Source organism: Cucumis melo, chromosome 11 (genome assembly GCF_025177605.1).
Source record: "Cucumis melo cultivar AY chromosome 11, USDA_Cmelo_AY_1.0, whole genome shotgun sequence".
Classification (NCBI taxonomy): domain Eukaryota; kingdom Viridiplantae; phylum Streptophyta; class Magnoliopsida; order Cucurbitales; family Cucurbitaceae; genus Cucumis; species Cucumis melo.
In genome coordinates, this window is record NC_066867.1 from 15,522,349 (window position 1) to 15,536,366 (window position 14,018).

General features: G+C 38.1%; 1 protein-coding gene and 1 pseudogene across 26 annotated transcripts in view; both read left to right on the forward strand.

The window, feature by feature from the left end:
• Positions 1–14,018, forward strand: part of LOC103490451 (U11/U12 small nuclear ribonucleoprotein 65 kDa protein) — a 33,860-nt gene that overhangs the window by 724 nt on the left and 19,118 nt on the right. For 7 of the 26 annotated variants that reach the window (XM_051079074.1, XM_051079075.1, XM_051079062.1 and 4 more), the window contains exons 2-7: positions 4,003–4,265; positions 8,407–8,488; positions 8,576–8,770; positions 9,760–9,951; positions 10,036–10,203; positions 11,417–11,504. In XM_051079074.1, the coding sequence (XP_050935031.1) occupies positions 4,120–4,265; positions 8,407–8,488; positions 8,576–8,770; positions 9,760–9,951; positions 10,036–10,203; positions 11,417–11,504 (871 nt within the window). In that variant the 5' untranslated portion in view covers positions 4,003–4,119. Of the gene's footprint in view, positions 1–779; positions 832–1,058; positions 1,506–4,002; positions 4,266–8,406; positions 8,489–8,575; positions 8,771–9,759; positions 9,952–10,035; positions 10,204–10,429; positions 11,012–11,416; positions 11,505–11,667; positions 12,248–13,305; positions 13,480–14,018 lie in introns of those variants that run through there. The other 19 variants (XM_051079072.1, XM_051079073.1, XM_051079065.1 and 16 more) reach the window with 15 other exon arrangements.
• LOC127144104 (U6 spliceosomal RNA) lies at positions 7,565–7,659 on the forward strand (annotated as a pseudogene).

Sequence of the window (14,018 nt, forward strand, 5' to 3'; positions counted from 1 at the left end):
GTTTAACATTATCCATTACATTTTAACGTTAGGTTTGAATTTTAAAAGAGTTTGGGCTGTTGTCCAGCCACTCAAAAGCTCGAAATTAGGTGATTTGGTACAACTTGGGTAAATTTCTAGCCTTTTTGGAGTGGTGTAGTGTACCTATTTAATTTTGGTGCTAACATAGGTTAACCCATGTGTCAGATGTTGGATTTCGAATTTGGAAGGTCATTAGGGTGCTGTAGATGGAAGTTAAGGTTACTTTGCTAAGTTCTTGATGAGGTTTGGAGTGATTTAAGTGAGTTTTCTTAGAGTTCTTAAATGACTATTGAGTCTAAGCATTAAAATTAAATTATTCATAATACTCGGGTTCTAAAGTTGAACGTTAGAGGTCAAAAAGGGCTGGTCGCTTGGGTGTTGTTTTTACAAGTTTGAAACATAAAATGGTTTAGGGGATCTTATGAAGTGTTTAAGGTTAATTGACTCATGTTGATACAATGGAACCAAATCTAAAAAATCATCGATAGTTGAAATAAAAGCGTATAGAATTAAAAGACCCACTAAGATTGACTTAAGTTGGATGCTTAAGGTGTTAACGGTTGAAGTTTGAAGTTAAGGGTCCAAAAATGAAATTCTAGCATAAATTAAAGCATGTGGGGAATGATACAAGTTTAATAAGGGAAGTGAGAATTCGACTCATTGAACCATAAATAGCTTCAGTTGTCATAATGAAGTGTTTTAGAGATAGTTGTGACATCTTGACATGTGAAGATAACTGAGAGACATTGTTGTTTCAGGCCAAATTGAAGTGGGGAAAGTGTATAATCCTGGGGGATCGAGTCATTGATAGTGAGTGGTTCATTTTTAAGTTCTCTTTGTACATATATATGTTATTTTATGATATCACTTGAAAACTACCTTGACCTAAACCTTTTTATGACTATGTTTCATTTATGCTTAAACGATGTGTTTACACATCAGGTTTTTAAGAATGTGTATAGCTTGAATTTATAAAAATGTGTTTCAAGTTTTTGATTGTACTTGGTTTTAAAATATGACTATTCGATGTTTATAAGGAGCGAGAAGGTGATTTCCCGAAAGCTACGTGAATGTGTTTTCGTAGCGCCATCTATGGTTCTCAGGGGATTTCGGGGTGAAAGAGGCCGTGACCGGAGATCCGAGAACCTGAGCCTAGGTGAGGACGTAGATAAAGGATTATGATTGGCTTCGGGCCTAGCTTAACCCATGGTGGGTGGCTTTATGTGCACATAGGAGCATGGATATGGAGGTTGCTACTGTAGCAGATACTAAACATGCGTGAACTCAGTCTGGCCGTGTGTTTCCTTGTGGATATGGATCACACGCGAGCTATTCTCGATCGTGTATTTAATGTGCTACCATGATTAATTGGATAAAAGTTGCTATTGTGACAAGTACTAAATACGCGTGAACTTAGTTTGGCCACATGATTCCTTGATCGTGTGTGAGCTATTCTTGGCCATATATTTAGGCGCTCTGCTATGGTACAAATTTGTTGGCAAGTAATTGTGGTTTATAGTAATATGCGATTTTAACGTTTTAATTATTATTTTATTATCGATGCCATATTTAAACAGTTTTGGGAGCATGTTTTACGAGTTTTTACTTCTAAACAACTTGCCACTCACTGAGTTTTAGCTCACGTTTTCAATGTTTTTCTTCCCCCCAAGTAGCAGTCAAGGACCAAGCATTTGTTGAGCTCTCCCTCATTGATTGTAGATTCTCATTCTTTTTGTATGTATATATTTAAGTTTTGTATTGCATCATTGGGTGGTTAGAAGTAGCGAGAGTCACACTATTATGTGTGTTTTGAGAGATTCTTATTGGATTGTAATTATTTTGTAACTAATTCCTAGTTTGGATATGAACTTTGATTGAGACTCTCGACTACTTTGGATGAGTGTGTGGTGAGACACTTGAGTTTGAAGATTATATATATAGAAGTGAAATTTTCCTCTCTTTCTAGGTTTGATTAACACATATTTTAGTGGAGATGCTACTGAAAATTCTATAGAATTTTATGAAATTTGTTCACTTGGCTTTTAGGTTGAAAAATGTTGTTTTCAAAGAGTGTTTTCATACCACGATCTAAGTTAGAGGGGAAAACCTAAAACGGGGTGTGACACAAAGTCAAGCGAACCCCACGTGGCATTGTTGCTGGACATGAAGCTCGACTTGTAGCAAAAGACTACCATAGAGGAGAAGGCATTTATTAAGAAGAAACCTTCAGCTCAGTAGTTAAAAAGCCGGCTGTTTGCATCATCTTATCACTAGCAGCTCAATATGGATGGGACTTAGATAGTTAGATGTCAAGAATGCCTTCCTACACGGTGCACTTCAAGAAGAGGTCTATACGCGACAACCTCAAGGATTTATCATCTCATCACATCCCCACCATGTCTGTAAATTGCTTAAGTCACTATATGGTCTTAAGCAAGCACCCAAAGTTTGGTTTGAATGCTTCACCTCTTATTTTTTAAACCTTGATTTTGTTGCATCCCAAGCCGATTCTTCTCTGTTTGCCAAAATCTCAGATGGTACCATCACTTGTTATTATATGTTGATGACATTATAATCACAGGAAACCAACAAGTGTACATCTCTAAATTAATATCCCAGCTTCAAACTTGCTTTGATTTGATTAATCTTGGCAACTTGCGATTCTTCCTTGGCCTAGAAATTCAGTACACCTCAAGAGGCTTTCATGTAACTTAGCAGAAGTACATCAAAGACTTACGGCAAAGTTTGGTTTTCTGGAGGTGTCAGTGGAAAAGTTGAAGAAGTATGGAATGTCAAGTGCAAAACCTTGCTCTACACCTATGGCTCTTCATCCACCCTTTGATGTTGGTGACCTATGCTCTATTGAAAATGCTCAATCTTATAGAGGAGTAATTGGCACTCTACACTACTTAACATTCAACAGACAGATCTCTTTCTCTGTAGGGAAGTTGTCTCAACATATGCATTCTCCACGTACAACACACCTAATAGCTGCAAAAAGAGTCCTTATGCAAAAAGAGTCTTCAAATACCTCTGGCTTATTATTTCAAAGAACCTGAACCAACCCCCTTCAATTAACTACCCTTTCAGACTCAGATTGAGCTGGTGATCAAGATTATCGGCGCTCTACGATTGGCTTTGTAGTATTCTTAGGCCCTTATCCGATATCCTGGGGAGCTAAGAAGCAAACCACAGTGTCACACAGCTCAACTGAAGCCGAATGCAGAGCCTTAGCCATCACTGTTGCTGAAGTCTGCTGGCTGAGACAAATCCTAAAGGACCTTCAGATTTTTGGAACAAATCCTCCTCGAATGCTTTGTGACAACAACTCTGCAATTCAGTTGGCAAGAAATCCTGCTTTCCATGGGTGAACTAAACATGTTGAGATAGACTTCCTCTTTGTTCGAGAACATACAACCAGGAAAGATTTTATTATGCAATTTGTTCCTACACAGCAACAACTTGCAGACTTGTTTACCAAACCACTTACAACTGATTGTCTTCATTTTTTTCATAAGCAAACTCATGCTTCCAGCCTTCGTTTGGGGGGCCATGTTAACAGAATAAGTTTCCCTTAAAGAAAACTTTGTTATTTACGTTTGAAGTTTGTTTTCTTCATTTAAGTTGTTATGATTTAGTTTAACTTTATAAATACTATGTGTTCCCTCCTTCATATTTCAATGAAAACCAACTCTCTCATCCTTGAGAGATTCTTAAATCTGTATCGTTTCACCAAGTATGATTAAATGTTTGTTTTTTCTTTTGTAAGCATGCCTTATCTTTCTACAAAATGTTGTTGGAATGTCAAATATCATATAGCAATTAGCAATCAGTATCTACTTCCTTCAACCCTAAGCAATTTTAACTATGAAGAGAGCAATATTTTTTGTTGAGTATATGCTCTCGGTGATAGAAATGAAATTTTGTAGTTTTGTGTTCTTTTGGAAGTATAACTAATGATATTATGCTTCATGGTGGTAGGCCGAATCTTTTTGGTGAACTTTTAGCAGAGGAAAGGGTACCAGAACGATTTAATATTATAAATTTAAACAGCTTGTAACTGTATCAAGAAAGGACCTTGTATCCTCATCTTTTTAGATGGAGGATGCTGCCATAAAAGGTGCCATATCTAAGGACCACTGGAGTAGAGATCATAATGAGGGTATGAGAGCAAGGCCTCTGCATTTTGGTGAGCCAATTGCTGCAAGGCTTGGTGTGGACTATCCATTCCCTCCTCATCTTGAGTATGCTGCTCTTTTACTACTATTTAATGTTTTCATCTTACATTATTATTTCTAATGTATTACTGTGAATGCTAGGTCTACAAATTCTTTAAGGTTAGGAGTTGGAGTTGATGACACATGCATTTAATATTTTATTTTCTTGAAAATCCAAGTTGTTCTTAAGTACTAGATTGTTGAACTTTTGTATCAAAAATGTTTTCAGCATCTACACTATTATGTCACAGTTTAAACGAGCCTCACAATAGGTACTAAATCAACATTTTAGGTGTAGTCTTCTAGCTACCGAATCTAATATACTTCCAATTAGAGACAAGTGAAAACTGAAAACTTTTTAAGAAATGGATAAAATTGGGAATTTACGGTGGTGGCTTAGAATTAGTGAGAATGTAACATGAAGCAGAGTTGGTGTGTGTTTAATGTAAGAAGCTGAATACTAGTGATTTGCTGTTATTGTATTGGAATGCCCAAATAGTGGTGTTTTTATCCGTCTTGTTGTGGCATAGCTTGGTGCTTGCCTGAGGCGAGAGGTGAGGCCTTAACGCATTGCAAGTACCAAGTTGAGCATCTTTAGTACGGTGCTCACCTTGTTCAATTGTTTTACTTTTTTTTTTTAGAAAAAGAAACTCTTCCTCAAAACTTTGATTAAGAGGAAGTATCAGTGTTTGTAAAGGTAGAATTAAAGAAAAGTCAAAGAAAGGAAGAAAAAAAGAGTCAAAGAAGTAGAAACAAAATTGAAGATGCTGTCTCTCTTTCTTTTGTTCATTCATTTATCAACGTTTTATCAAATAAGAAAAAAAGGAAGAATAAGAAGAAGAAAAAGGCTGTAATTTAGAAGGCTTTCCAAAATTCTATGGAGACAATGTGGATATGGGAATGCATCAGGATTGTGAATTATTTGGTTCTTATCTATGGTTCTCCGAAGGGCTTGATTAAACCTTCTAGAGGGTTGAAATCGAGGATCCTCTGTCTCCTCTTTCTCATTTCTCTAGGTTGTGGATGTTTTAGGCTGCATTTTTTTTGGAGGGGTTGGGGGTAAAATAGCCCTTTAAGGTGGGATCTAAAGAGGTGGCTTTGTGGCATTTACAATTTGTTGATGGTACAATGTTCTTTTGCTTTGGAAAGGAGAACTCCTTTATTCTGAATTACATTCTAGGGTTCTTGGAAGCGATGTTGGGGCTTAAAATCAATGAGAGTAAAGTGCTCCGAAGAATCTGCCAAGTGATATGTAGCACTCGAGTCTAAAATCTAGGGATTTTACCTATCAACACTAATAGGCCCAAAGGAATGAGGAATACTTGACTGAGCAATGACACCTAGAGTAGGAGTCTTGGTCTGGCTTGCAGTAGAGCCAATTGACTGAGAAGTGCTGGCAGTGGTAGTCTCACTAACATCGGCATGCCCTGAGTTCTGTTTCTCGTTGGTGAACCGTTTCTTACCTCCCGGGGGACAACCCTGGAGTTTCCAATGTTGATCCTTAGTTTGCCACTGTTTCTTGCCGTGTTCAACAGTATTCACAAACAGGAATTGGTTTCCCATTATTCATGTCATTATCATGAGTTGAGGATCGAGCACTAAATGTAGCAGAGTCGGTGGCAGGGGTAGTTAGTATACCTATGGCATTAGTACGGTCTTCTTCAAGACGAACTTCAAAACAAACTTCCGTTAGGGAAGGAAAGAGGTCTTTGTTCGAGTATACAGCCACAAATAGTATCAAATTTGGATTAAGTCCTACAAGGAAATCATAAATACGATCAGCCTCTTCAAGTTTAGCATATTGTATACCGTCATTTGGCGTGTCCCAAATTGTCTCACTGCACAAATCCATCTCTTGCCAGAGAAGGGAGAGCTTATTGAAATAGGAAGTCACGTCCAGGGTCCTTTGTTTGCAATCATGGACCTGTTTTCTTAGTGTATACAATCGAGAGACATTCTGACGCTTCGAGTAAAGGGTCTGAGTTGTATCTCACAAATTTTTTGCAGTGGTTGCGTACAGTAGAGGCTTGCCGATTTGAGGTTCCTTACTATTAATCAACATGGACCGAATGAGTGAGTCCTTCCTTTCCAAAGTCGTTCCAAGGCGTCATCTAGTGGAGGACGAACAGTCTCTCCACTTAAAGAACCTGCATTGGTGGTGACCTTCGAGGAACACCTTTATTAATTGGGAACATGAAAAATCATTTTGCCCATTTAATTTCTCACCTGAAAAATCCCCTGTAGATGGTCCCAAAGAGCTAGTTATATTATTCGAAGGCAAATTAGGGAGCGAAGTTATCGGATTCTTGGAATACATCAATAACTCGGTTGGTTTGGAATGCGCCGAAGACTCGCCCACTTCAATCCCCGATCTGTTATGGAGTTGGTCAGTCTCGTTTTCATAGGAAAAAGGTTGGTTTAAAGGGTCGACGGACAGCGGTGCGTTGCTGTACAGATTTGACAAATTTGCGGTAAAGGGTTGCTATCTGGCGGGCATAGGCGGTGCGTGGGGCTGCGGATGACTGGAAGTGTGGGACGGTGGAAAGACGATGGCACATAGAGGAGGCTGGGCTGGGCGGTGAGATGAACCGGTGGACTGGCAAGGGAGGCACGTGAGGCTGTTTTTGGTCGGAGGGTTGTGTTAAGGGCGGCGAGAGTGGTCCCATTGGGTAGATCAGCGGTTTTTGAAGCCGTTGGAGTAAATTTTCGATGGCGGCGGTGGTGGTTTCTGGTTCGGCCTGGGTTTCTCCTAGACTATTTTGAAGGGTTTCGTTATTGCTTGTTTTTGATACCATATTGAAAGCAATAAACACAAAAACGAGGCTTACGTGGAAACCTGAGTACCAGGAGAAAAACTACGATATTGTTACTCTTATTCTTTTTGATGGATTTTATAATAGATATAATGAGGGAGAATAAATCGAATACACAAGAGAATGAAAAAGGACAAGATTTAGGAATTAGGGTAAATGTTTCCATAATCTTCCCATAAATATCCCAAGGGCCAAGCCCACTAATTCTAACGGTAGAGCTTTTCTTCTAGGTCGTTCTTTAGGATTTGATTGGATCCCTCTCCTGTTTTCGAGTTAGTTTTTAATGTTCTATGGAGGATTAAGATCTGAAGAAAATCAAGTTCTTTTTTTGGCAAGTCTTGCTTGGTTGTGTGAATTCCTTGGTTAAGCTAATGAGAAAGATGTTTTTGTTTGTGAGTCCCTTTTGTTGTATCCTTTGGCAGAAGGTGGAGGAAAACTTTGACCACCTGCGATGGGAGTGCCAGTATTCTAGTTCTATTTGGAGTTATCTCTTTCAAGAGTTAGATATCTTGCGTCCCTTTAGGGACTTCCAATAAATTTGGAACGATAAAGAGAAGTTTAGCATGACCCTTGCGCAAGGATGACATGCACAAAAGAGTTAGATATCTCGCAGGCTAGGCAGAGGGAGCTTTGCTGATCGCGAAGCTCCTCCACCGCCTTTTGAAGAGAAAAGCCATTTTTTCTTGTTGACAGGATCTGTGCATTATTATGTGATCTTTGAGAGGAGAGGAACAATAGAGTGATTTGAGGTGTGGAGAGGGGCACTGTCTTTGGTGAGGGTCTATGTTTCTCGTTGGGCTTCAAAAACCTGTTGTGATGATACAATATTGGATATGGGGTCCTCTTTAGTTGAACTAATTTTTTCTCAAAAAGAAAAAAGGTTTGGTTTATCTTTAAGAAAGATCCAAAGAGGTAATGTCTTGGTTAGATTTGTTTTCTTTAAAAATATTAAATCGTCAATTCACCCAAAAGCTTAAGTTGGTGGTTGAAGGCAAATTTAGTTATATATCGCCAACATTCCCCTTCACTTGTGGCCTTGAAATATTTGAAAGGCCCAACAAGTGGAAATCAATTTTAATTGGGGAGGAAACGACATCGTAGGGGCTTGAATAGAGGACCTCTCTGGACCACCTGCTCTAATACCATATTTCACCAATTCACCCAAAAGCTTAAGCTAGTGGTTGAAGGCAAATTTAATTGTATATCACTAACAAAAAGATACTATTTTACTTTGGGTTCTTTATTTAGCATTGTAATTGTTCTAATCGAAATAGTCTGTTCTTTACCAAGCTTTTGTGAGACCAATTGTGTACTTGGTTGTGCATTCAATAAGATTTGGTAAAAACTTTTTTTAGGTATGCGTATCCTCCTCCAGATGGTAATATCCTGACCAACATTGTTAATGCCCTCATAGCTGTCCCTCGCTTTTACACTCAGGTTACTACAAATAAACTGGTAATCTATACGTTTGAATTCTGGAGCATATTTGAAATGAATACTTACATCTTAGTTTTTTGATTGTAGGTGCTGCATTTAATGAACAAGATGAACATCCCAGCTCCATTCCGATTGCCTCTGCCCACCCCACCCCTCCCGCCTTCCACTCCTGCCCCACCATCACCATCATTAACGCTGCCACCTCTTCCTCCTCCTGCCACTTCAAGGTCTCAAGTAACAAATATGCCCAGTGATGAGTCAGAAATGGAGTCCTCAGAAGAGGTAACTTGCCTAGACCTGGTGAAACCTTTTCTTTTTTCTAGCTTGAATGAAATTCTGTCGTCAACTGGAGCCCAAAAGTCTGCTCTGACTAATACTAAAGGTGTATCCAAATAATGGTATGGCCATTTTTGTTTGGAACCTTCCCATATGAATCCGCTCGATTAATTTTGAGCTATGGTGTTGGGGATAACTCTTTAGTCTTTAAAGTTAAGACCTTGGCAACGATTTTGCAAGCCTTTAGTAGTAGAAAGGACCTTTAGCAACAAATTTGTATAAACTTGTAGTGAGGTTATTTGGCCGACAGTCAACCCCTTTGAATATCCTTTTTGTTTTGTTTTTGTGGAATCAGACAAAGCTAGGTCTCATTACACAAGAATTAAGGATTCCATTCTAAAAAAATCTTGGGACACCTCCACTCTGTCCCCTTTGAAGATGTATCAGAAGAAATAAAGCTACATCTCGGTGTAATTATTCACATTTTTTTATGTCCTACATTTTCTCTACACTCTTATCCAATTGGAGAACATGAGAAGTTTATTGTGAATCATTTGGATCGGACTCTCCCATTTTTATAAACTTCATGCATAAATGAAACTTGTTCTTAAAAAATTATTTTTCATAAATTTCCCCGCATATCCATAGGACCCTGTAAATCTGTTAATTTTTGTTGTTGTGGTTCAAAATTATACGAGCATGTCAGCAAAATTTATTTCTTTTATTCCATATGGACAATGATGTCAATCTTGTTGATGTTTTTATCATCTACAATTTTTAGGTGCATCATGTCCGTTTTTTTTTACGTCAATAAATGCTTTCATGTCAATAAATGTTCTTTCCTTTGTTTTTGTGTTTTTAATTCTCCTGTATGGTTTTATTTTATATTCTATTCATTTCTTGTTCTAGGCTGTTTCTAGCTGAGATGAGGTATAATAATGTACTCCCATTTTTTCTTGGAACTTTCTGATTAATTGGATTTAAGTTTGCATCAGGATGTTGAAGGGAAATATAATTCAAGTGGAGTTTCAAAAACTGCAAAATCAGGATACAAGCGTCCTAGGTGTGAAACCATTGTAGGCCCTGGGATAGATAAAGATGTGGCTCATGAGGCTGTTGGGGTGAAACCTTCCACATTGGTTCCAAAAGAGATTCCTATGATAAAAAAGAAGAACCCCGTGATTCAGGTTGCGTTTATCATAAAACGGAACTAATTGGCATATGATCTTATTTATATGACTCCTCCAGATTCCCTTGTTTAATCGTTGCAGATTAGAATTGCCCCTAAAGTGATTCATGATGGAAAAGTTGATAAAACTAACAATGATGGTGAAGAGGCAGAAAAGGAAGCAGATGATCTTAAGCCATATGCAACACTCGAAGATTTAGAGAGAGGCAAATTGCCTCCAGAAGAAATTCTTTCGCTTCCAATGTTCAAGGTACTATACCATGTGATATTTTAATGTTTAAGTAGAGAAAATGCATGTTATTTGTCTTGGTTCATTAAAGCTCAATTTTTTAAAATAAAAAGGGAGCTTTGTTTTTAAGATAGTTAAACATGTTTTTTTAAACAGAAGCTTACCTCCTGTTTTGGGACGTGTGGCCTTGTTTGCTAGTGAAATATTTGTACTATAGTTTTATGACTTATCTTTTATCTCTTGTTAGGAAAGATATGAACCTCTAGATGCTGCTATTTTCAGTTTCTCTTTTGTTGGCCGCAATTGGGACATTGTTAGGAACAAATGTAGTACGAGATGCCATTTCTCCACATTGGTTAGAATGGGATGACTAATGCGGTACTTAAGTGGCTTGACTCTCCCAAATCCCACCCTAATATCTAGCTTTTGGGGTGTGGTTCTCCAAGGTGCTTAAGTACCTAATGATGGTACTAGAGCCGGTTGTTGATGTTTCGGAGTGGAACCAATGGAGAGGGTTTTGGCTGGTTGTCGCTGAGTGAAGTGCCGTCGGAGTAGCCGCCGGGATGTTGGCTTTCCCGGGATGTGGTGTTAGGAACAAATGTAGTATGGGATGCCTTTGCCCCACATTGGTTAGAATGGGATGTGACCAATGCGGTACTTAAGTGGCTTGGCTCTCCCACTTCGATTGCTAGCTTTTGGGGTGTGGTTCTCTAAATTGCTTAAATACCTAACAGATATCAATGTCACTCTTCTGTTGATGCATGTTGGTTTTGTTAAGCAAGGTTTTTGAGTATAATATAAATAAATGGGACTTGATTCTGAATTGTAACAGTTATCTTTTAGTTAAAACTGAAAAAAAAAAGAAAGAAAAACGCCATGTACTTTGGAAGAGTAAAAACTTTCTATGATCCTTGTTGAATCAGATTAGAATTTTCTGATGAAGTCATGCATGTGAGTGTTACTCTCTTCAGGCTTTTCCTGGTTCTACACTTGCTTTTTTGGGACAAAAAAAAAAAAAAAAAAAAAAAAGAAAGAAAGAAAAAGAAAACAGTTCAGGTTTTTTTTTGAATCCCATATTATTGCAATTTTCTTTTCATGGGTTCAATAAATTTCGCTTTGATTTCTCTGGTTTAGGGTTGAACATGTAGCTCCTTTTTTCTCCCCATTTCCGCTCGAGTATGATGAAAATTTATCTGTGATAAGAATAATGTTGGAAATTTTATGGGTATTTCAGAACTATACTGCTGGGAGTCCTACTTCTGTGCTGTACATCAAGAACTTAGCCAAAGATGTATTGAATGACGACCTCTATTATATTTTTGGTCAGTTTCTTTGCTCTAATTCAGGCTTTGTGCATATTTGGAAATTTATGTCCTTATTGATCATTTGGTAGGCTTTTTATTTTAGTTTTTGTTAGCTCCTCAAATGAGCTATCTTTTTCAGCTTAAATCATGCTAGTTCTAGGTATTTAATGATTTATTTTAGTGTTTAGACAGGAAAACAAGCACTTGACACCGCAGGATGAGTTAGGATGCGTTTGGCACTAAACGGAGGAGTTAGCAAGCGAAAGGGCGTAAGCGGAGCTGACTTGAAGAGATGGAGATGCACCATGGCACTCGCCCGGTGCCCTGCCCGACGCCTTTTCCAGAAGTTACATCAAGGTGAAGAGCCATGTTGCTCCCCTTGGCGATGCCCTATGCTTTGGCAGCTTGTGCCAAGCGCTGCGATGCTTGCCCCAGGTGCGGTGGTGCCCCTCCAGTTCTCTATATTATCTTCACTTTTAGGTTTTTTAGTGGGTGGATCATCTAGGATCATAACATTCATTTCTCCAGCCGACTTTTCCCCTTTTCTCCCTTCCACTTGAATTATTCTCCCCCTTCTATCATGTATTAAGGAAGACAATGCCCGATCTTGCCTCATGGGAAGGTAAGGTTTTGGTTTCTTAGATTAGTGGAATTTTTTATGAACTTAACTCAGCTTTGGGACAATTCTTGGTTTATGATGTATACTCTGTCTATAGATTATTACTCTGGGCTATTCTTAATGTATTGCAATTTCATGTTTAGATTGACAACCTTAACTTGTTGTGATTCAATGCTTGGTTTTAATCTTTTGGTTGAGGCAATGAACCATTAGGGGCAGGGGATTAGGGTAACTTGCTTAAACGTGAATTAGAGTGCCTAGCTTTAACCAATCTTGAGTGATAATCGTACTGAAAATGAATTAGCTAGGCAGTGGAAGTTAATTAGTTCATCCTAGCATCTCCCGCAATCCAAATGTGGTTAGTTGACGTGTGTAGTGTCGGTTCGTCTCTTCATGTTATTTAAAGATAATTAGGACCGTTGGTCGAGGTTTCGGTCAATTGGGCTAGGCATAGGCAAAGAATCCAAGTCATAAACTGATAATTCAATGATCTGAGTTGCATTGTAATTGCAATACATTAGGAATAAGTGCAGAGTAATAATCCATAAACAGAGAATATCCGTCATAAACCAAGAATTCTCCCAAAGCTACATTAAGTTCATCCAAAGTTCCACTAAGCTAAGAAACCAAAATCTTACCTTCCCATTGAGATGAAGAAGGCAAGATCGGGCATTGTCTTACTTAAATACATGATAGAAGAGGGAGAATAAGATAATTCAAGTAGAAGAGAGAAAAGGGGAGACGTCGGTTGGAGGAATGAATGGTATGAGCCTACATGATCCGCCCTCTAAAGAAACCTACAGGTGAAAATATTTTTATAGAAAATAAGAGGGTGCCTAGTGCAAGTGTCGCAGTTCTTAGCACGAGCTGTCTAAGCGTAGGGAATCTCCAAACGAAGGCCGTGACATTTCACCTTGATGCAACTTCTGAAAAAGGCGTCAGGCGAGTGCAATGCTTTCCTCCATCTCTTTAATGCCACTCTGTTTACGCCGTTTTGCTTGCTAACTCCTTTGTTTTAGCACCAAATGTATCCTAACTGATCCGGTGGTGTCAATTGCTCTGTTTTCTTGTCTAAACACTGAAACAAACTATTAAATACTTAGAACTAGCCTGATTTAAGCTATGGAAGATGACTCATTTGAGGAGCTATCAAATTTGTTATTTGTTGTTATTTATTATTTTCATGGGTTCTGTTATCAGGTAGAACCAATGGCAATTTGAGGCTTGAGGCAAAAATTTCGCACTGCTTTAATTTTTTAAAACAGTTTCATATTTATTACTTTAATACAGTTTTTATTTTTATTTTTTTTAGAAGGACAATGCCCCCATCCAAAGGAGTTACATAAAAGAGATTTTAATGCAGTAGAATTTAGGGTAACTTCATATTAATCTTTGTTAAGCAGGGGTTAATTTCTAAGTTATTGTCTTGTATTTTAATTTGTAGTTTGATTTTAATAGAGAACAGCCATTGCCCTTATGTATTTGATTACTTTTTATTCGCAACAAGGATTTAATTGATAATTTGGGAGAATTCTTCTTTTATTCTCTTGTTAGATACTTGAATTTGTGACACCCCTTAAGTGCCATCTTAATGGCTTGAGACCATGAGAAATAATTCTGGCCTTTCAATTTCTCCCCTTCAATTACACCTCTAGAATTTCCCATGGAGCCAGATAAATAATTTTCTATAGTTATGGAAGAAAGGAAGTACCTGATTCTCCAAATACATTGGTAAGGCTAACAGAATAGGAGAATTCTCGGAGATAGAAGCATTTACAGCTTCTCCAAGTGCAACTATTTGTTGCTGAAAATTCATTTGGAGGTTTGCTAGTTGTTGTTGAACCATTGTCGGGGAAATATCACTTTGACCATCCTGAGGAGATTTACATTTATGGTGGACAAAAACTCACCAT